The following is a 19,835-nucleotide window of genomic DNA, read 5'->3' as shown; positions in this document are numbered from 1 at the left end:
CTCTTCTCAGCGAGCATCCTTTTAGCAGTAAAAGGGGTGAGTTACCACGCCCCTGAGAGGTGATGGAATCGGGGTTGAGCTGCAATAGAAGCTAAGCATAGGAAGCCTGAGGCTATATGTCCTTGTGGAAGGCAGCATATTAGGGATGGGATATGTCAGGGCCGAGGGTGTGAGACTTCACTCCTTCCAAGATGGCCTTGGGGGAACTGCAATAGCCAATGGCCTAACCCAGGCTAATCTTGCTCACCTCAGGACTGAATAAAACCCCTCTAGGTGTACCTTGTGAGTCCTTTCAGCAAGAGATACCCGAGACTAGATACCAAGGCAGACCTAGAACTCTCAGAGCCTCTAAATGTGCTTCCTTTCCTCTCCAGCTCCCTCTCGGTTCCCTTGGGCAAAGAAAGATGAGGGCTTGCTTGTTCTTTGTTTGCTGCCTTTGAACTTCTGCCTTAAATTTGGACATCACCCATAACCTTGAGGGGCAGGGCAGAAAGGACAGAGCCTTTTGTTGCCCACCCCACCCTCTTTCAGCCACCCAGGCAGAGCCAAAACAGCACAGAGGACCTTCCTTTGGAGAGGGACCCTAGGCTCCAAGAGCCTGCACTGTTTATTTGTTTATGTGTTTGTCTAACTGGCGCGACAGGGGTGGGGAAAGAGAGCTGAAAGGGGAGACGGACAGACCCTCTAGATGAATGTCTTTGGTTGATCGGCAGACACATTGAGAAGAACAAGGGCCCTCCTGGGGGCGAAAGGGGGCGGGCAGGGAAGCCCGGTTTAGGAAAAGACTTCCTTTGGGATGGTTAAAGATTAACCAAAGTCTCTCAAGTTGCTAGAGAGAGTCTAGCCAGGAGAACTGCTTGCAGGCGGGCGGCGGGCGGGCGCGGGTTTGATTTCTGAGCCCTATAAAAGCCCATCCTCCGATGGCTGTGACAATGTGGTCGTAAACCCGTCCCGGGCCGGCCAATTTGCATATTTGGAATGCGCCGCTATAAACCCGGCTGGGGTTTTGCAGCAATTTCTTAGATGTAAAAATGAGATCTCAATAGCAGCGGGTTGGGCACATTCTCTTGCTCTTTCTCTGCCCGGAGCCAGCTTCCTTTTCTGGGCCGCAGACTGGATCTCCAGCCTCGCCTAGGCCCGTAGCCGCCACGAGATGGCGCACTCCCGATCAATGTCAAAGCCGCCAGGGAGCCCGGAACCCCAGCGAGATTCTTGGCCTTTGTTCGCTTCTGATACTAAGAGCAGCACGGTACGTTATTTCACTTGTCCGGCTCCCCTTCGTATTCAAAAAGAGGGGGCCTCGCGCTCAAGAAGTGACTGAGGCTGCAATTTAAAGCAGAGCGCCTTCGTTAGGCCTTTCCGCATCGCGGCGTGGAGAAGCTGCTGCCCCTTGGCAGTGATTTCAGAAATGAGTCAAGGTAAGCGGCCACAAGTTTATGAATTTCACTGTAGTAGAGGTGGGAGTGGGGACGTAGCTGATGCCTAAGCAAAGCTCCAGGCCACGATTGAGTTTCTGGGGTGATGCCCGTTTGTCGCCCCCACCCCCCACCCCCGCCGTCCCCTCTCTCCCTATGGTTGGAAAGCAGTGGGAGGCCTAAGTGGAAAAGTTGCCCGCTTTAGCTCCGTGTGCCAGCATTTCACCCAAGCTTCTCACCCCAGGCGATCTTTCGATTTTGCTGAAAATTTCCGATCTTAATAAGTTGATATGGTCCGAACCCAGACCAAAGGGACTCGGCTGTGCAGGGATTGGGGCTGTTAGGAGAGGAAAGAGACGGTAGACTAGGAAAAACAAAGTTTCTCCTTGGAAACAATGGGGTGGTCAGCATCTGTGGCCATTTGAGCGGGGATTTTTTTCCCTAGGGCAGCCCGCCAGAGGTTACCGATTTCCTCTTAGGTGCAGCCTAGAAGTCTGCCCAGCAGGCTAGTGCAAATCTTTGTTCCCAAAAAAGGCCATTCAAAGAAGTCGCGTTTGGCTTTTCTGAGGATATTGGAGACAGCCCCTTACTGCATACTTGGGATGCAGCATCATGATCCTGGTTGGCATTTTCCAACAAAATCTCCTAGCCATTAAAACGAGGAGGGGCTTCTCATCGCATGCCTTGCAAAATTGTGCAAAAAAAAAATTTATACTGTTAAATATCGGTATATTTGCTTAAATGGCACGAGGGATTACGCATGCCTCCTTGTTTTTATAAAACAAGTTTTAAATAACCCAAGTGCTTATTACATCTTGAAGGCCAGATTTAAAACTCACATTTCTCCCATACTTAAATTTTTATTTTAACATCTTTTTATTTGTTTCTCGAAATAGTTTCTCTTCCCAAATATACAGTGCCATAGATGGGTAAAAAGAACTCCAGGACACGTAGATGCTTCCCCTATTCACAAGTGTGTGAGCGAAAATTGTGCTTATGAATAATCGCTAGTTTTGTTAAGCATGAGCTTCTAAGCCACGTCAGAAAAAAACGCAACCCAGAGCAGGAGCAGGAGCAGGAGCAGGGCCCACTCTGTGCACTGCAGGCAGTGCGACCACCTCTTCTTGCACTCCCTATGTTTCTGAGCTGCTTCCAGTCTTAAGGCCAGAGAGCCAGTTTCTTACCTACAAAACACTGGTACTTCAAAATTCCTGACGAAAGGAGTCGGTACTCCCCCTGCTAAAGGTCGGGGGCCAGGCCAGTAGTAGGATTTAGAGGAGGGAAAAACTAAAAAATATTTTAAGGATAGATTGAACCTGGTAAACAACAGCAAAACAAAAAGCAAGGAGAAAAAAACCAAAAGCCCACACGTTAAACATCCCTGGAAAATGTCGACATTCCTAAAGAAAAACAGGAAAAGAGTGTTGCTCATGGAAAAAATTCTAGTTATTCATAAATATATGAATGGGAGAATTTCTGAAATTTTATTAATGCTGAACACATTGAAGTTGTATTGCTTTCTCCATGAAGCTGCAACCCAGCACTTACGGTCCTCAAAATAACTGGGAACCCAAAAAAACATTGAGAATGCCTTCCAGGTACAAACAGACTGGTATTTCATTCTCAGGACCAAGATTTTTTTTTTTTTTTTTTTGGTTGTTGTTCGTTTTGCTTTGTCCTGGTGTAAAAAAAAAAAAACCCACCTCAACTTATTTTCATATTAATGTATTTGGGGAGCTTTCAAGAGCCTACTCAGGAAGAGGAATCTGTTATCAAGTAAAAGGCAGAGTAAGGGTTACACTTTCTTGATTCCTTTGCCTGGCATTTCTCGTGGCTCCACGGAGGGAATGAGTGCTATCGCCAGGTACAAACCGGCAATATTTACTCCCGAACAAGCACAAACTCTGTCAGTGGCGGCAGCGATGTGGTTGCTGTACAGGCCTGGTTAAGGCCAGCAGGCACCAAGGGCTTTAGGTCAAAGGCGTCTAAAGAAGGAAAAGGGAATTAAGATGCTGAGAGGAAGGGGAAAGGAGAAACGAAAGAGGAATCGCTATACTTAGTCTCTTAGGAATGGCAACTCGCCATAAAGGCAAGGAGCTAATAAACAGAATATGTTTACTGAGGAGGCCAACACCTCATTGTTGTAGTCTAGGGAGACGCTGGAGCCTTCTGAGGGGTGCCTGGGGCTCCAGACTGAAGAAAGCCGAGCAGGCCCCCAACCCACATTTAACTTGAGCTTCTGAGTCATTGTATTTACTTTAAGACAACCACACCAGGCCAGTGTGCCGGACACTGGGCATTCCACATAGGCTCTCCAGTTGTTCCCTGGCTCAGCAAGTCTCAGTGGGGAGTAGGACAGAGATCCCCAGTCAGTGAGGGGTTGCTATGAAGGCTTACACACTTTGACAGGAACAGAAAGGAAACCCCCAATTAAGCACCCCGTTTGGTTTCCTGCAAAGGGAATGTTGAGAACAATGTCAGTGCCTTCACCAAGGTTGGTGAGGACTCAGCTGCCAATGCCACGGTCTGTGAGGCTGGTAGCAAGTAATCCTCCTGCTGTCTTTACTAGCGTGCACACTGTATCAGAGTTCAGTTTTAAACATGCTCAGCAAGTGCAGGCTTCTGTGTCCCTTACAGCCTAGAAACCCATTCCGCTATCCTACAAGGCCTTGGCTAGGAGCAGCTGAAGTGGCTTGCAGTTGGATACCTGGCTTGTCTTACCAGACAAATAGGCAGGAGCTGCTAAGTCCAAGAAGAGTCCTCTAGAGACTCTGAGGGAACAGCTTGGGGTGGGGGCATGAACTCTTAGAAAATGATGGGTCAAATCATGGGAATGCACAGATAAGGGTTTGTCTTGCTTTGATTCCCCCCCCCCACACACACACACACAAGATCAGTCAGAACTACCCTTGGACTACTCAGAGGGATCCCTTAAGAAAGATGCTGTTCCTGTCACTTTCTTTTACTTTATCCTTGTAGCCTCTGTTATCTCAAACACACTCTCCAATGGCCGCTGGTCCTTTAAAAACCTCAACCAGGGAAACAAACTCCTTTTTGCAGAAGATCCAGACAGGGACAGCTCAAGAGCCTGGCCCACAAGCCTGCTGGCCTGCTGGAGCTCCTTTTCCTGAAGGAATAGTCAGCGTTCTTGGGACCTACTTCCCCACAGAACAGCTTTCCAGAGAGGTATCAGAATTGTTGAAGAGCAAAGTGCAGTCTTCAAGCAGCCTCTGCTTTAGGACATGTCGGTGGCATGGTTGAATATAAGTGTTCCACCCATCTAATGAAAGAGCAAAGGACCACGCACCTCTGGAAGCTGAACTGGCCTCCGTGCTTTGGAACTTAGCAGCATCCTGGCTCTCTGGTCCCTTAGGCCTATCCGAGTGAAAATTTGCCTTGGCCTTGGATACATAAGCAAATCAGACAGTTAATGCTGTCTCACACAGACCCAGCTTCTTATTTTCCAGAGCGGCTGACTGCAGAGAGCTGATGCCCATCTGTAGTCATTTCTTCCTCTCTCCTCTCCTCCATTTCCTTGCCTCCTCCTCCTTCCTCTTCTGCCTCTCTTTCTCTCCCAAGCTCTTTCTTTTGCATTTAGATGCTTAGATACCCAGCCCTCCCACCCAGCACCTCCAGAGAGACAGAGGTAGAACTGGCAGAGATGCTTGAGAGTGCTAGCAGAGGTATGGCCTCCTGGGCGTGGGCTTGCCTAGCAGCTGCAACCAACTGCAGTTTCTTGCATCTCAGAAGCCAGAGCCTGGCCTCTACCTGCCAGCTTTCCTGCGGTCCTCTTGATCTCAGGGTGCTGTCAGGGTCATCTTTGTCCAGGACTCCTTCTGGGAGGAACCAGAATATGGACAACTAAGCAAGAGTCTCTCCCTATTGTTTGCAGAGGTCTGAACAATGTAGTTCAGGGGTCCTGAGCGGTCAACCGCTCTCCAGTTCCAACTGGAGCAGGTCTGGGTCATCCTGGAGACCCAGTAACCCACAGGTCAGGAGTAAAGCATCGCCTACACAAGTTCCACTGGATCCTGCTGGAAAAGGTCACATTTCCTGAGTTTGACATAAGGCCCACATTTGGGGACTAGCAATGCTGCAGGTTGACCACTTTCAATTGCCCAAAGGGAGCACCCGAGCAGGACCCGGTGTCTGCGAAGTAAAGCATCTGACCTCTGGAGGCTCTTATAATAGGGCTCAAACCCAGCTCGCCTTCTAGGGAATGATTTCCTCATCACTACCTTGTTAAAATGTGCACAGTATACTACAAAAATGGCTGGGAAAAGGGCTGCCCCAGCCATGTCTTTAGGGGTGGGGGTGGGTAGAGCAAGGCAAAAGCTTAGTGACAGGTTTTGTCAGAATCTCCTGGAGTCAAGGAATGCTAAAGCTAAAAGGAAAGCAAGAAAGAAAGCAGTGTGGCAGAGGTATTTGCCACATTCCTCCAAGGTTTTCCTTCTAGTTCTGCCAAGGCAGAAAAACCAGAGACCCAAGGCCAACATTCTAGTCCTCTAAAGCTTTGGGTCTCCTCAAGAGGTTGGGGAGTATGCGTTTGACTCTGAGTGTGGGTAGAGGGGGGCATCTTTTGCCAGGGTTGCCAGTTCATTGATTTTCACCTCACTGAGGCAGCTGTGCAAGGTTGGGTGCAGGAGTAGAGAGCAGGAACCGATTGAGCACAGTGAAGGAGAAAAATCTTGCCAGCCAAAGGATGGAGTAAGACAGTGGTTCGGTCAGAAGAGGCAGGCAGTGGTCAGACAGTGCATTTCGGACAGTATTCTTTCTTTGTGAGATGTTCGATGTGGTATTAGTTTACTGTGTGTTCTGGACCCTCCGAAGGTCTTGACAGCCTTACTACTACTACTACTTTTTTTTTTTTTTACCAGCCACGTTGGGAAACCAAATTTTATAACTGAGGCCAGCTCCATGTCCAGAAATGAATAGGACACCTAGACTGCTACAGGGCCCGCTTAAACGATCATGGGGTGACGGGGACTCATGGCCACTCCACAGCAGGCATAGGAGCACCCAAGGTTGGCTGGGGTGCACATCATAAACACCCCACTTGTTAACAGCGCAGGGCCCAAGGGCGCTTCCAAATAGACTCTTGCACGAGGGGGTTACAGGTTCAAGAGACAGGTCCTCCGACCGCCACTTTGAGGCAGCCCCCCACAGTTCCGGCCTTTGGGCCATAGGTGTCAGGCGTGCGTCTTCTGGCCCATCAATACAGATTACATATTTATATCAATCGCGGGCTTCGAGGGCGCCCTCAGAGAGCGGCCCCGCGCCTACGAAACCAAACTGGGAGTGGTCGCGTGGAAACTCTGGCTCGGGATTGGCTGCAGGCGCCCGCCGCGGTGCGGGGGGATTGCTAATCGTATTCAGCATGTTTTGCACAAGAAATGTCAGCCAGAAAGGGCTATCTGCTCCCTTCGCCAAATTATCCCACAACAATGTCATGCTCGGAGAGCCCTGCCGCGAACTCTTTTTTGGTCGACTCGCTCATCAGCTCAGGCAGAGGCGAGGCGGGTGGCGGTGGCGGTAGCGCGGGGGGCGGTGGAGGCGGCTACTACGCCCACGGCGGGGTCTACCTGCCGCCTGCCAGCGACCTTCCCTACGGGCTGCAAAGCTGCGGGCTCTTCCCCGCGCTGGGCAACAAGCGTAATGAGGCGCCGTCCCCGGGAGGCGGTGGCGGTGGCGGCGGCGGGGGCCTGGGTCCCGGGGCGCATGGCTACGCGCCCGCGCCCCTAGACCTGTGGCTGGATGCGCCCCGTTCCTGCCGGATGGAGCCGCCCGACGGGCCGCCGCCACCGCAGCCACAGCCCCAACAACAGCAGCAGCCGCCGCCGCCCCCGCCGCAGCCACCCCAACCCCCGCCACAGGCCACTTCGTGTTCTTTTGCGCAGAACATCAAAGAAGAGAGCTCCTACTGCCTCTACGATTCTGCGGACAAATGCCCCAAAGGCTCGGCCGCCGCCGATCTGGCCCCTTTCCCGCGGGGCCCGCCGCCCGACGGCTGCGCCCTGGGCGCCTCCAGCGGAGTGCCAGTGCCGGGCTACTTCCGCCTGTCGCAGGCCTACGGCACGGCCAAGGGCTTCGGCAGCGGCGGCACACAGCAGCTCGCTAGTCCCTTTCCTGCGCAGCCCCCGGGGCGCGGCTTCGACCCACCGTCCGCACTGGCCTCTGGCTCGGCCGAGGCAGCGGGAAAGGAGCGAGTCCTAGACTCCACGCCACCACCCACGCTGGTTTGCGCCGGTGGCGGAAGCTCGCAGGCCGACGAGGAGGCGCACGCGTCATCCTCGGCGGCTGAGGAGCTGTCCCCGGCCCCTTCCGAAAACAGTAAAGCCTCTCCGGAGAAGGACTCCCTGGGTAAGCAGAGCGCGACCGAGGGCTCAAGTCAGACGGGCAGACAGACAGACCCACAAGGAAGGAGCAGAGGACCAGGAGCCCGCGCGGCAGCCACAGGCCTTGGCCCAAGCTGAAGGCAGGCTGACCTCCTGAACTTGTTTTTAATATTTGGGCGTGGGGACGCTGTAAAAATCCATGTCCGGCTTAGGGCCCCACACCAAGACGTCCTCAGCTCTGGCCCTTGCTCACCCTGACTTGGGGGATGAGGACACCAGCGAGCAGCCCTCCTCCTGTGCATGCACTTTCTCGTGGCCCTGAGTACCCCCAGCCCTGGTCCCTAGCCCATCCTGCTCAGCGCGGCCCACGCGGGGGGAGGGGCAGGGAGGGAAAGTGGCTCGCCTGCAGATAGCACGGATGTTTGTAAAGCATCCAAAATAAGCAGCCGCCAGCGCCAATAAACAAGCCCATTAACCGGCGAAGTTCGAGTTTACGATCCCCCATGCGTTTTTCAAAGTTCCCGGAGGGGAGGGAGTCCTTGTTGTAAGAAAAAAAGAAAAGGCAAATTCGGCCCGAATGCTTGGGCCCTGAGCTGAAAGCCAAGGGATGGTCATTTCCCTTCTCCTGGAATCCGGTGTTGCCCAGCCTCACACTCCGGTTACTTGGAGAGACAGGAGCCAAACCCAAGCCCTTGACCCCAGAACCGGTTTTTCGGAACTTCCCCATTGGCCAAAAATACGTCCTTCTCTAGCCTGGGGCAATCTTGGAGGCTAGGGTAAGCCGGTGAAGCTGCCAGCCTCTCATCCAAATAAGCATTCCCTTACCCCAGCTTGGGGCCGGCAGGAAATGCTTCCCTGCTACTCGGTGAGAGGCAGAGAAAGGCGTTAAGTTCAAGATGTACGGCCTTGCCTTCTCCGGCCTTTCATTCCCCCAGCGCCCCGCGGCGTGGTGCTAAAACAGGTGCCTGGAAAAAAAGTAAAGGAAAATGTAAATTGGGAGGACCGGGTGTGGATTTGAGGCCCAGTCGACTTTGTCATGCCTTTTGGAGGGATTTCTTGCAAAAAGAGGGAGGGCATAACCCTCTCTCTATGACTTCGGGCATCCCTCTAAATGGGAAAGACCGGGAATTCACCCCCCTCATACAGCCCGAGTGGCCTCGACTTAACCTTCCCTTCTGTATTCTCTTAAACTCCAGGCAATTCCAAAAGTGAAAATGCAGCCAACTGGCTCACAGCAAAGAGCGGCCGGAAGAAACGCTGCCCTTACACGAAGCACCAGACGCTGGAGCTGGAGAAGGAGTTTCTATTCAACATGTACCTTACTCGAGAGCGGCGCCTAGAGATCAGCCGTAGCGTCCACCTCACGGACAGACAAGTGAAAATCTGGTTTCAGAATCGCAGGATGAAACTGAAGAAAATGAACCGAGAAAACCGAATCCGAGAGCTCACAGCCAACTTTAATTTTTCCTGATGAAACTTCCCAGACAACGCGTTTTCGCTTCCCGAGCGCCTGTACCCATCCTTCTGCCTCCAGCCTCTGCCCCAGAACTCGCACCTGTGCCGGAGCCCCATTTCTCCCTCCCACACTCGCCATCTCCCAGGCCGTTTCGTCTGTGCAGGGCTGGTTCGTTCTGGCTTTTTGTTTTTTTGTCTGTTTGCTTGGTGTTGGTTTACTTGTTTTCTGGGGGAAAAAGCCATATCGCTACAATTCTATAGAGGTTGAGATCGTTCTCACTGTCAAGTCCTGTCTGGGCTGGGTTTGCTGCCTCTGGGACCCACTGCTAGAAAGGGGCTCCTGTACTCCTCCACGGATCTAGTTTCCTGCCTAGTCCTGGGTAAACTTAGCCGGAAGCCCTAGGTCCCATTGTCGGCGCTGAGGTGTCTGGCCTGAGGTCAATGGTGCAAGGAGCCGCCACCGGGTTCGCCAGCCTGGAGTGCTGGGCTGTGTTTAATCAGGGAGTCCAGGCCTGGTTTCTCTTTTCTTCCTTCTTTTCTTCCTTGGCCAAGAGCAGAGTATGGAAGCGTGGACATTCAGGTTAGCTAAAGGGCTTGACCTGGCTGGTTGAAAGAGTGAAAAAGAAATAATCAGAAAGATTAATTTTTTTCCTTCTTCTGTACGATCGCCCAACTTTAAGTGAAAATTAAAATGGGCAAGAGAAAGAAACCTTTCTTCCCGTTTGCCCAAGGTCTTGCTTGCCTGACTAAAATCCTTCTTTCACCTTTGAATTTCCATACCCTGGCTGTTGATAAATAATGCAGGTTTGTTTATACATGTGGAATTAGTGGAGTTTCGTCATTAAAACTGTTACCAGTTGGTAACACGTGAAAAGCACACCACAATTCTCCCTACTTAATGGAGTTGGGCTTTTTTGTTTGTTTGTTTATTTGTTTGGCTTTAATTCACTTTTTATTTTGTTTTATTTTGTAGGCTTTCTGAAATTCATGGAAGCTTAGGTGGGCTGGGGCAAGCAGAAAAAACGAGAGAAGGGAGATATTGTTTGGATTTCCTTTATACTGTGAAGTTACATGCATAAAAGGGTCAAACCTGTAGGTGCAGAAAAGAAAAAAAACTATAAATACAAATCTGTATAAATGTCTATTATGAAAAATTGCCAATCTTGTTTAAGCAAATGCATTCTATCGTTATTATAAATGTTAGTTCTAGCTTTATTTACTTCAAATCTTAAATCAGAATAAATTAATATTGTATTGCTGCTGTGCGTGGAAAAAGATGATGTTTATGTTCTTATAGAATAAAAGCTGTGGAATGAAGCTTTTTAATTTTACCTCTTTTTTGACTGCTTATCTTCACCTTCCACTTTATCCTGTCCACCACTTTTACAACAGGAGGGCTAGCCCGAGCCCCCTGCAATTACTTTAGGCATCTATTTAAATATTACCTAGACGGTCGTAATTTGTCTGGGCCCTATAGCCCTGGTGCCTTAAGGTTTGTCGGCTTTTGTTCAGTTTTATGACTTGCTAGTATATCTGGATTGTGGCTGTCTTGGACCAGTGGTTTCAGTTGAGAGGAGAGCTCCATAGACAGAGGAAGCTAAACAGGATTTCTTTCGGGAGCCCCAGAGAGGCTCACAGAGGCCAGTTATTTTGCGGGTGTCCAGGTCCCAGAAGACCCCACGCCCGAAATCCGCGGAGGAGGGTCCACTCACGGAGCATCACTAGTGCCTGCGACAGCGGTTAAGTGGACCTGGGCCGAGCTGTCCAGGGTCACCCCCCTCCCCCTGCCCGGCCTCCCCCACCTGGCGGCCCTCCGCTAGGCCACGCGTTTCCTGCTCGCCGGAGGTGGGGGGGGTGACACGCGGGGTGGGGGGGGGAGGGTCGCGGGAGCGCGCGCCTCAGCGGGCGGGCGGCTAGGAGGGAAAAGAGGGGGGAGAGTGAGCGGCTGCCGGGAGTGAGTAGAAGAGGCCGCGCGGCCAGACACAGGACCCGGCTCGGTGCCCTGCCCTTTCTGGTCCTACAGGGCGACAATCGCACGGCTCTGTTTGGCAAAGCTGCAGAATCTGGGGAACCCGCCGCACACCGCTGGGTCTCCCCTCTTTTCTAGCTTTCCCCCTCCCTTTTTATTTCCTCCCCCTTCTTATCCCCCCGACCCTCCCTTTCACTCTCTCCTCCTAAGCGAACCTTTCCCGAGACCTGAGCCTTCATCCACCACGGGATTGGGATAGTGTCCGGTACGGGTTGCGGAGGGCTGGTCTGGGTACAATCTCAGGGCTCTTTTCCTTGGCGGCGACAGTGGCGGCAGCGGAGGCGGCGAGGGGCGAGGCAGCATCTGAACTGGTCGGTGATTTAGGTAGTTTCCTGTTGTTGGGATCCACCTTTCTCTCGACAGCACGACACTGCCTTCATTACTTCAGTTGAAAGCGTCTCCAGGTACCTGTACTGAGCAGCCCGGGGTGGCCAGGATGGCCATCAAGGCCTTAATCATGCCAGGCCTGCGGTGGCAACCTCAGATCCCCAGTGCAGGAGGAGCTTCGGGTCTTCCCCAGCGCTGTGCCATCCAGCCCGCCTCACTGTCTCCTCCCGGCACCTGGCCCGGAGCAGGTACGGTCAGGTTAGCGGCTGATTCTTGGACGCCGGGGGCGTGGTAAGAATTCTGGGCCCCAGGCCATTCAAGGTCAGGGGCGCTCGTTTGCAGTCTGAGCTTTCCCTACTGTCGACCTGTGCCTATGTGGGGGCTCTGTCATGCTCCTGCAAGGCTAGGCTGGAACACATGCTCGCCTCTGTAATTCCGCTATGAGCAAAAGCCCTTCGCCAGTAGAGACCCAGCCTGAGATAGGAGAGTCAGGACAGTCCGAGGTTGCTATCCTGGCCTTGTCGCTTACCCTTCTCTCTGCAAGGGCGCCCTCTGCTCTCAGATGCCGTTGTATCTTTTACATATGTTCTATCCTCTTTCCTTTCTTCTTTCTTCTTTCTTTATGTTTTCCTTTCCGTTGTTCCTTCCCTTGTTTTTTTCTTTTTCTTGCATCTTTCATCTTTCTGTCCACATCTCTATCTCTCCGTTTCCTTTCCATATCGTTCTTCTGGAGGGTAAAGGGTTGACTTAGAGAAAGCTTGGAGCTTTCTTTCTTTCTTTCTTTCTTTCTTTCTTTCTTTTTCTTTTTTGTCTCGGTGCAGTTTTGAATGTTCTAAGGAGTCCATAAGGGATGCTGTTCAGGTCCGTGTTTTTTGGCCTGGTGGGCCTCTGTGCAGACAAGGCCTCGGTTACGATCACGACCGGATGGCGGCGGCCTTGCCTTAGCGGCTGCCTGAGATATCCGGTGAGGGGGCACCCGCGGCGTCTTTGTGTGCCCACACCGTGGGCAGGAAACCCTTTGCCAGCTCCATTGGTTCAGAAGCTGGAATCGGGCTGAATTCCTGCCTAAGTTCTGTGGAGCTGACCACTGGGAAAGCTCTAGCAGGAAGCTTTGACCAGCTCCGCCAGTTTTACAGGCCCTAATTCGGCCTTTGACCGTGATGAAAGAGCCTCACCGGGGCCAAGGCTTGATTACTTGCTGGCTTGCTACTAGCAGGATCAGACTGAGAAAATGTTAGACATGTCCGGCCTTGTGCAGCTGAGTGTTTGAGAAAGGAGACCTTCCCAGCTCCAATATATTTTAAGTGAGTGAAAACAACCTCCAATTCAAGAATAGGGAGGGCACAAACTGGGGTACTGGACTAAATTCTAATCTAAGAAAACCAGCCTAACCACTCTTAATACAGAAGACTGAAAACAAACCACTCTTTCCCACCAACGACATAGGCACTACCGAGACCGCAGAACTCTGTTTCCCTTCCCGGCTCATGCTGATGCATGGGAATTGTTTTCATTACTCAGTCAACAACCTGTTATCTGAATGACCAGTCCACCCGGTTCCCCCCAATTCTTCTCTGCTGGTTTCTGGATCCAGGTATTGGATTTATTTCAAAGCCCACAGTTTTAGGAGGATTCTCGGTTGAGAATGAGGTGGTGTGTGATTCATCCATTTATTATTTCTAGATGTGTATACAACTCCTTTCTCATCCAAAAGAAAGCAGAAATAAAAACATGTACGCTTTAGGATCAAGTTTCTAGACTTACAAGGACAGTATCTGCTTTTAGGATTTTTTTTCCCCTTCTGGCCACACATAAACAGCTGCTTAATACTCGATGCGTGCTCCTTTGTGATTTTTCTAGTTGGAGACTACAGGGTTTTTTAAAATGTATTTTAATTAATAATAATAAGGATATGATGAAGAAGATGATGACGATGATGATGATGGTGGTGGTGGTGGTGGTGACACATCTTCTCTGAATGCAAAAAGTGAAAAAGCCAGCCAGGAGTACTCTACTATTTACAACTAAGAGCAGAGTTATGCTCCAGGATTAGTGCTTTAATGAAAACCTGAACCTCAGAGGACTGCCGGATATTTAGAACACCTTGGGCTGTGTTGGGGTGTGTGTGACTTGGAGGAATTTGTAGGGAAAGGAAAATATTAGGGGGAGGGGACTGAGGCAGTCAGGACAGGCCACATCCAGTTGCTGGTGTTGGCCACTTTCTTCTCCTTCCTGCCTACGAGCAAAGGAGGGAGTCTGTATTCCCAGAGAGCTTCACAGCCCCTCTTTGGTGTAGAGCCTAATATTTTGGGGGGATCTTTGTCTCCTGAGACAGGAATCCGCCAGTGTTGGAAAGTGTTTACTTGAACTATTTCTGAGAAAGAAAGTAAAAACAAAGGTGGAAATGTCTCCAGCCAGCAGTTTTGTGGATAGCGAAGTGAAGTAATGAGAAACATACTCTTGGAGGGCACAGAATCCACACGTGAATTTAATTACACAGCTCCTAGGAGTTTGATGCTTTGTGTTCCAGATTGGGATGGGGCCACCATCCCTCCCATTAGCAACAGTGACTGTGGCCTTTTCACTTTTTTCCTCATCCCCCAAAATTCTAAGGGTGAAAAACAACATCCTCCATTTGTCCAAAGGATGAGATTAAAGTCAATGTCCAGTGCTCCTCCTGGGTTCCTCTGTAGCACTGGACTTGAGCTGCAGTCCTCTAGTGTTGGCTCTTGGATCTCTGTTGTTCTGTTTCATGGATAACCAAGGCAGGGTTGCTGGAGATAGAGAGGGGAAAAGAAAAAGAAAAGGGAGAGGGAAGGACGGAAAGAAGGGAAAAGGGAATGGAAGGGAAGCAAAAGGAAGGAAGGGAGAGAAGTGGGGTGGGAGAGGAATGAGAAGAAAGAACAGAGGAGGGAAGGATCCCAGGGAGGTTCATACAGGGCCCAGAGATGGCCATTTTAAGTGCCCGTGCTCCTCTTTTAGGAGAGGCGAGCCCTCAGCAAGACGAACTCCTCTGGTACTGATAGTGACTAGGCATATGGATGATGGAGCTTAGAACCGGCTGGATAGGGAAGAAAATTCGTGGAGCATTTTGTGCTCAAAGATGTGGGCCGTGGCGCTTGTGACACAGCAGGGCGTTTGTGACACAAACCTTAGAGGGTAGCTGGCAGTCCTCTCCTTGGCAGTTCCTCTGTGGAGCCTTCCCTTGTGGAGCAAGGGTGATCTGGGTGCTGTGCAAGCGCCTGGCTGGCTTTCCAATCTAACTAGGGTCAGTAGCGCATTTTAGGTTGGTGGTATCATCGATGGTGCATCGCGACAAGGGCGGTGGTCACACTGTTTGAGGTGGAGAGAGCCTTGTATTTGACTTTTCGAGGCCGGCCTGGGGCCGGGGCCTGGAGGGGGTGCGGGAGGGGGCTCACATCTCTGAGGACTGCAAGAATTATTTACAGGGCGCTCACCAACCAAACACAACAGTCTAATTTAACCTTTCCAAGTCCCCATAAATTTTTACAGGGAGCCGCAGCGAGGCAAACGAATCTGTTGGTCGTTCCTGACTTTCCACCAGCCTGTGTGGCTTCCGAAACAATAACTCCTTATGAAATATCATAAATATAGATTTAAATACAGTGGAGTGAGAATGCGATTTGGCTGCTTTTTTATGGCTTCAATTATTGTCTAATTTTATGTGAGGGGCTCTGCTGGCCGTGCTCGCACGCGGGACCCGCGCCTTCCTGATGGCGTGATTAATTGTGATATAAAATAGTCCGCTTAAGAAGTGTGTGTGTCTGGTATGTGTGTGTGTGTGTGTGTTTGTGTGTGTGTGTGTGTGTAGAGGGGGTGGCAAGGAAGAGTACCGAGGCAAGGCCAGATTTGATCTTTTAATCTTCGTTGGCCACAATTAAAACAAACCAGATCGTGGAGCTGCGCGATCCCTTTGCATAAAAACATATGGCTTTTGCTATAAAAATTATGACTGCAAAACACCGGGCCATTAATAGCGTGCGGAGTGATTTACGCGTTATTGTTCTGCTGGGCGGACACGTGACGCGCGTGGCCAATGGGGGCGCGGGCGCCGGCAACTTATTAGGTGACTGTACTTCACCCCCCCTGGTGCCACCAAGTTGTTACATGAAATCTGCAGTTTCATAATTTCGGCGGGTCGGGCTGGGCCGGCCAGGCGCGGGCTACTGCGATGGCTACCACCGGGGCCCTGGGCAACTACTATGTGGACTCCTTCCTGCTAGGCGCTGACGCTGCGGACGAGCTGGGTGCGGGACGCTACGCTCCAGGGGCCCTGGGCCAACCCCAAAGGCAGGCGGCAGCGCTGGCCGAACACCCCGACTTCAGCCCTTGCAGCTTCCAGTCCAAGGCGGCGGTGTTCGGTGCCTCGTGGAACCCAGTGCACGCGGCAGGCGCCAATGCGGTGCCTGCTGCGGTGTATCACCACCACCACCACCCCTACGTGCACCCCCAGGCGCCCGTGGCGGCGGCGGCGCCGGACGGCAGGTACATGCGCTCCTGGCTGGAGCCCACGCCGGGTGCGCTCTCCTTCGCGGGCTTACCCTCCAGCCGGCCTTATGGCATTAAACCTGAACCGCTGTCGGCCAGAAGGGGTGACTGTCCCACGCTTGACACTCACACTTTGTCCCTGACTGACTATGCTTGTGGTTCTCCTCCAGTTGATAGAGAAAAACAACCCAGCGAAGGCGCCTTCTCCGAAAACAATGCCGAGAATGAGAGCGGTGGAGACAAGCCCCCCATCGATCCCAGTAAGTGTCTCCTTCCTGCAAATCGGCCGCTGCCTCCACGCAGGCCACCAGGATCTACCAGCGCATCAGCTTTCTCTCGAGCCTGCCTTCGTTCTCGATGGGTGCCTCTGAATCTAGGGCCCGAGAACCAGAAGTTGGTGTTTGGAACACCTCTGATAGGGGCCCCAAGTCCAGAGAACCGTGTGGATCAGGCCGGGCCAGCTAGGGGAAAGGGAGGAGGATACTGCAGTACGAGGGGGCGGGGCGGGCGAGCGAGTGGAGCCGAGACCCGCCGCCCCTCTCCTAAGCTGCCCAGGCCTAGGACAGACAGACTTTGGGCGGTTCTTCGAAAGCAGCGCAGAGAAGTCTTTTGTGCGGCTAGATTGTGCACGAACTGTGGCAGCGACGTCAGCCGGGCAATCTGACCCGGGACGCTTGGGGAGACCTCCGATTCCCTCCATTTCTTGCTTTCGGCCGGTGGCGGCGGAAATCCTGCCCAAGATGAGGCTACGGGCTTTGGAACCACGAGGGTCCCTTTGCCAGATTTATTCAAATAAAGTGGAGCCCTGATCAAAGGCCCTGGGGCATCCTGCCTCCCGCGTAGTTCCCACGGCCTTCCGGGAAGGTCAAATAAAGAGTGGGGGCAGTTGCGAGGAAGCTGGGGAAAGGGGGGGAGGGGAGAGAGAGAGAGAGAGAGAGAGAGAGAGAGAGAGAGAGAGAGAGAGAGAGAGATTAATCTTGCCACAAGAACTCAGGATAGCTTGCTCTTTACTGGCAAAAGAAAGAAAGAAAGAAAGAAAGAAAGAAAGAAAGAAAGAAAGAAAGAAAGAAAGAAAGAAAGAAAGAAAGGAAGGAAGGAAGGAAGGAAGAAAAAGAAAAAGAAAAAGAAAGAAAAAATGGTTTCCAAATTTCACCCTTTCACAATATGCAGACTGTGGAAAGAAGAAGAGGAGGAGACAGGAGAGGCGAAAGGAGGGTGGGGATGGTAGGGGGAACTGAGACTTTCCCGGCGCTGTTGTGACCCTCCGTGGGTCTGTCTGCTAGGGCTTCATTGTGTTTTCTCTAACCAATTCAGCCGCATCCTGCACTTCGACCAGAGACCCCCAAGAGGCTCCTTCAGACCCACCCGGGACCCTTCTCCTTCTAAACCCCGTGTCTCTCTCCCTCCACAGATAACCCGGCCGCCAACTGGCTACATGCTCGCTCCACTCGGAAGAAGCGGTGTCCCTACACAAAACACCAGACGCTGGAACTGGAGAAAGAATTTCTGTTCAACATGTACCTCACACGGGACCGCAGGTACGAAGTGGCCCGGCTACTCAACCTCACCGAAAGGCAGGTCAAGATCTGGTTCCAGAACCGCAGGATGAAAATGAAGAAGATCAACAAGGACCGAGCAAAAGACGAGTGAGCCTTTGGGGGGCTCGTTTAAAAAAAAAGAGAGCAAGCTAGAAAGAAAAAGAAAGGACTGTCTGTCTCCCTTTCTCTCCCCTCTCCCAAACCCAGCCTCCACCACCCGCACAAAGGGGCTCTAAATCCCAGGCCTCATGTCTCCCTGGCAGTCCCTGCTCAGGCTGGGTCCTAGGCCTTCGGCTTTAATGGAGGAGGTATTGTAAGCTTTCCGTTTTCTAGAAGGCACACACACAAGGGAGGGCATTAGCGCTGTTGTCTGTATGTGCTAGCTTGTATATATATATATTTAAAAAAAATCTACCTGCTTCCGACTTTAAGCAAAAGGAAAGAAAACTACCTTTTTATATAATGCACAACTGTTGATGACTGGCTGTATAGTTTTTAGTCTCTGTAGCTAATTTAATTTGCTCTTCGTGTGGCAGAGCATTCTGCCAAAATACTTGAACACTGTGTTTTATTGTGGTAATTATGTTTTGTGACTCAAACTTCTGTGCTGGGTGAAGTGCCCATTGTGATTGTGGATGCTAGAATTCAATTTGAACTCAGGTTGTTTATGGGGGAAGAGAAGCTGTCGCATAGAGTATAGCTCTGTAGTGGGATACGTCTTCTGTGTAACTAGACTGTTAACCTACAACTGTAAACTAGCTGTAAGGATTTCCCAGTGAAATCAAACTTGGAAAGAAAAGGGAGGTAGTTCTCCAGGATGCATAGATTCCTGATTTATCTGCTTTTGAAATGTGGGTTTTTTTTTCCATCTTTACACGTTCTAGATTCCAGTTTTGTCCAATGTATATAGGATCTCCACATTAAAGAAATATCCATGATCAGAAAGCTTGAAGATTGTTTTTGCACCAGAGGAGAAGTGAGGAAATTCGGAGCTATACACATGTGCAGAGGGTTACTACCTATGGTTTATGCTTAATTTTAATTAGGGGAAAGTGAGTGCTTACTGTAATGGAGTTAATTTTATTGATAATAAATTATACACCATGAAAACGCTATTGGGCTACTGTAGATTTGTATCCTTGGTGAATTTGGGGTTTCCATCGGACTGAACATACACTGTATATTTTGCAATAGTTACCTCAAGGCCTACTGACCAAATTGTTGTGTCAAGATATTTAACTTTTGCCAAATAAAATATATTGATTCTTTTACGTTGTGCGGGTCTGCTTTTTGTACCATCTTTTTTCTGGATATGTTTTCCGGGGAGGGCTGAGGTGAGGCGGGAGGAAAGCCGTAATTCTGTCTCTAACTGGAACCAGCCATAGACGGGCCAGGCCTAAGCACTCCGGATTCAGCCCGGAGACGCTCGGTAGGAAGCAGGAGCAGCGGAAAGCGGGGAAGATCAACGGTGGAGGTGTTGTAGCAAATAGACTCGGGTCTATTAGACATCAGAGAAGTATCTGGGGTGCTGCACAAAAGAGCTGGGCCTCACTGGCCAGCAAGGTGGAAAGCCCGTCCACTCTTTCATTTTTGGTGCCTCAAAAATTTGACCAAACCTGGACTCACAAAAAAAAAAAAAAAAGAGCTGAAGCCTTTGGAAGTAGGGTGGTAGAGTTGAGGGCTGCAAGACAAGGAGCTGAGGGCTCGTTCCCTGCTAAGAAGGCTCTGAGGAGACAAGCGGGAGCCACACGTGGGCAATAAGGTGACTCCTTCAAATATTCAGGGGTTTTCAGAGAGTAGAAAATCTGTACCCTTGTGCCTCACTCCGTCCTGCCAACCTTGCTGGGGACGGGTTGGGGGTAGGGATCAGCATCCTACACTGCAAAGCCACCTCCGGAGCTTAAGTCTCCCACAGAAGCAGGCCTTAGCAACCGACAAGCCCCGAAGCGCCATAAAAGAAAATGAGGGCTGTTACCCTTTATGGGGTGTAAAGGGCTGCGTAGGGGGACCGGCTCCAAGGCTTCCGAGGCCCAAGCGCCTTCCAGATGTAGCCAGAGGATTTTTGCCTCGCCTCACACACCCCCAACTCTTTTTCTTCTCACCCCCCATCTCTCTGTAATGTTGACTGTCTTCTAACACGGGGAAAGGGAGACCAGGGTGCGGGTGGATGGGGCTTCTACATAGCCCCCACCCCCAATGCGCCGCCAGGTTGGCACGCCCTCTGTTG

General features: G+C 51.2%; 2 protein-coding genes and 1 non-coding gene across 5 annotated transcripts; all 3 read left to right on the top strand.

Annotated features, from left to right (window-relative positions):
- The first annotated feature begins 1,235 nt into the window (after positions 1–1,235).
- On the top strand, positions 1,236–10,522 carry Hoxa10 (homeobox A10). Of its 2 annotated transcripts, none has more exons than NM_001402288.1 (2): positions 1,236–1,418; positions 8,947–10,522. In NM_001402288.1, exons 1-2 carry the CDS (start codon positions 1,409–1,411, stop codon positions 9,219–9,221), a joined length of 285 nt encoding a protein of 94 aa, NP_001389217.1. In that variant the 5' UTR covers positions 1,236–1,408; the 3' UTR covers positions 9,222–10,522. The 2 variants fall into 2 exon arrangements, with proteins under 2 accessions (NP_001389217.1, NP_001389216.1); NM_001402287.1 differs by lacking the exon at positions 1,236–1,418 and adding an exon at positions 6,804–7,775.
- A 1,018-nt stretch (positions 10,523–11,540) lies between these two features.
- On the top strand, positions 11,541–11,625 carry Mir196b (microRNA 196b). Its single transcript, NR_031946.1, has one exon. It is a non-coding gene; the product is annotated as a microRNA 196b (primary transcript).
- A 1,142-nt stretch (positions 11,626–12,767) lies between these two features.
- Positions 12,768–18,879, top strand: Hoxa9 (homeobox A9). Of its 2 annotated transcripts, XM_039108678.1 has the most exons (3): positions 12,768–16,067; positions 16,241–16,330; positions 17,482–18,879. In XM_039108678.1, exons 1-3 carry the CDS (start codon positions 15,980–15,982, stop codon positions 17,718–17,720), a joined length of 417 nt encoding a protein of 138 aa, XP_038964606.1. In that variant the 5' UTR covers positions 12,768–15,979; the 3' UTR covers positions 17,721–18,879. The 2 variants fall into 2 exon arrangements, with proteins under 2 accessions (XP_038964606.1, NP_001388797.1); NM_001401868.1 differs by having other exon boundaries at positions 15,678–16,330.
- The last annotated feature ends 956 nt before the right edge of the window (positions 18,880–19,835 follow it).

Source organism: Rattus norvegicus, chromosome 4 (assembly GCF_036323735.1).
Source record: "Rattus norvegicus strain BN/NHsdMcwi chromosome 4, GRCr8, whole genome shotgun sequence".
Classification (NCBI taxonomy): Eukaryota; Metazoa; Chordata; class Mammalia; order Rodentia; family Muridae; genus Rattus; species Rattus norvegicus.
The sequence above is the reverse complement of the archived record's forward strand: the minus strand, read 5'-3'. Positions and strand labels throughout refer to the sequence as shown.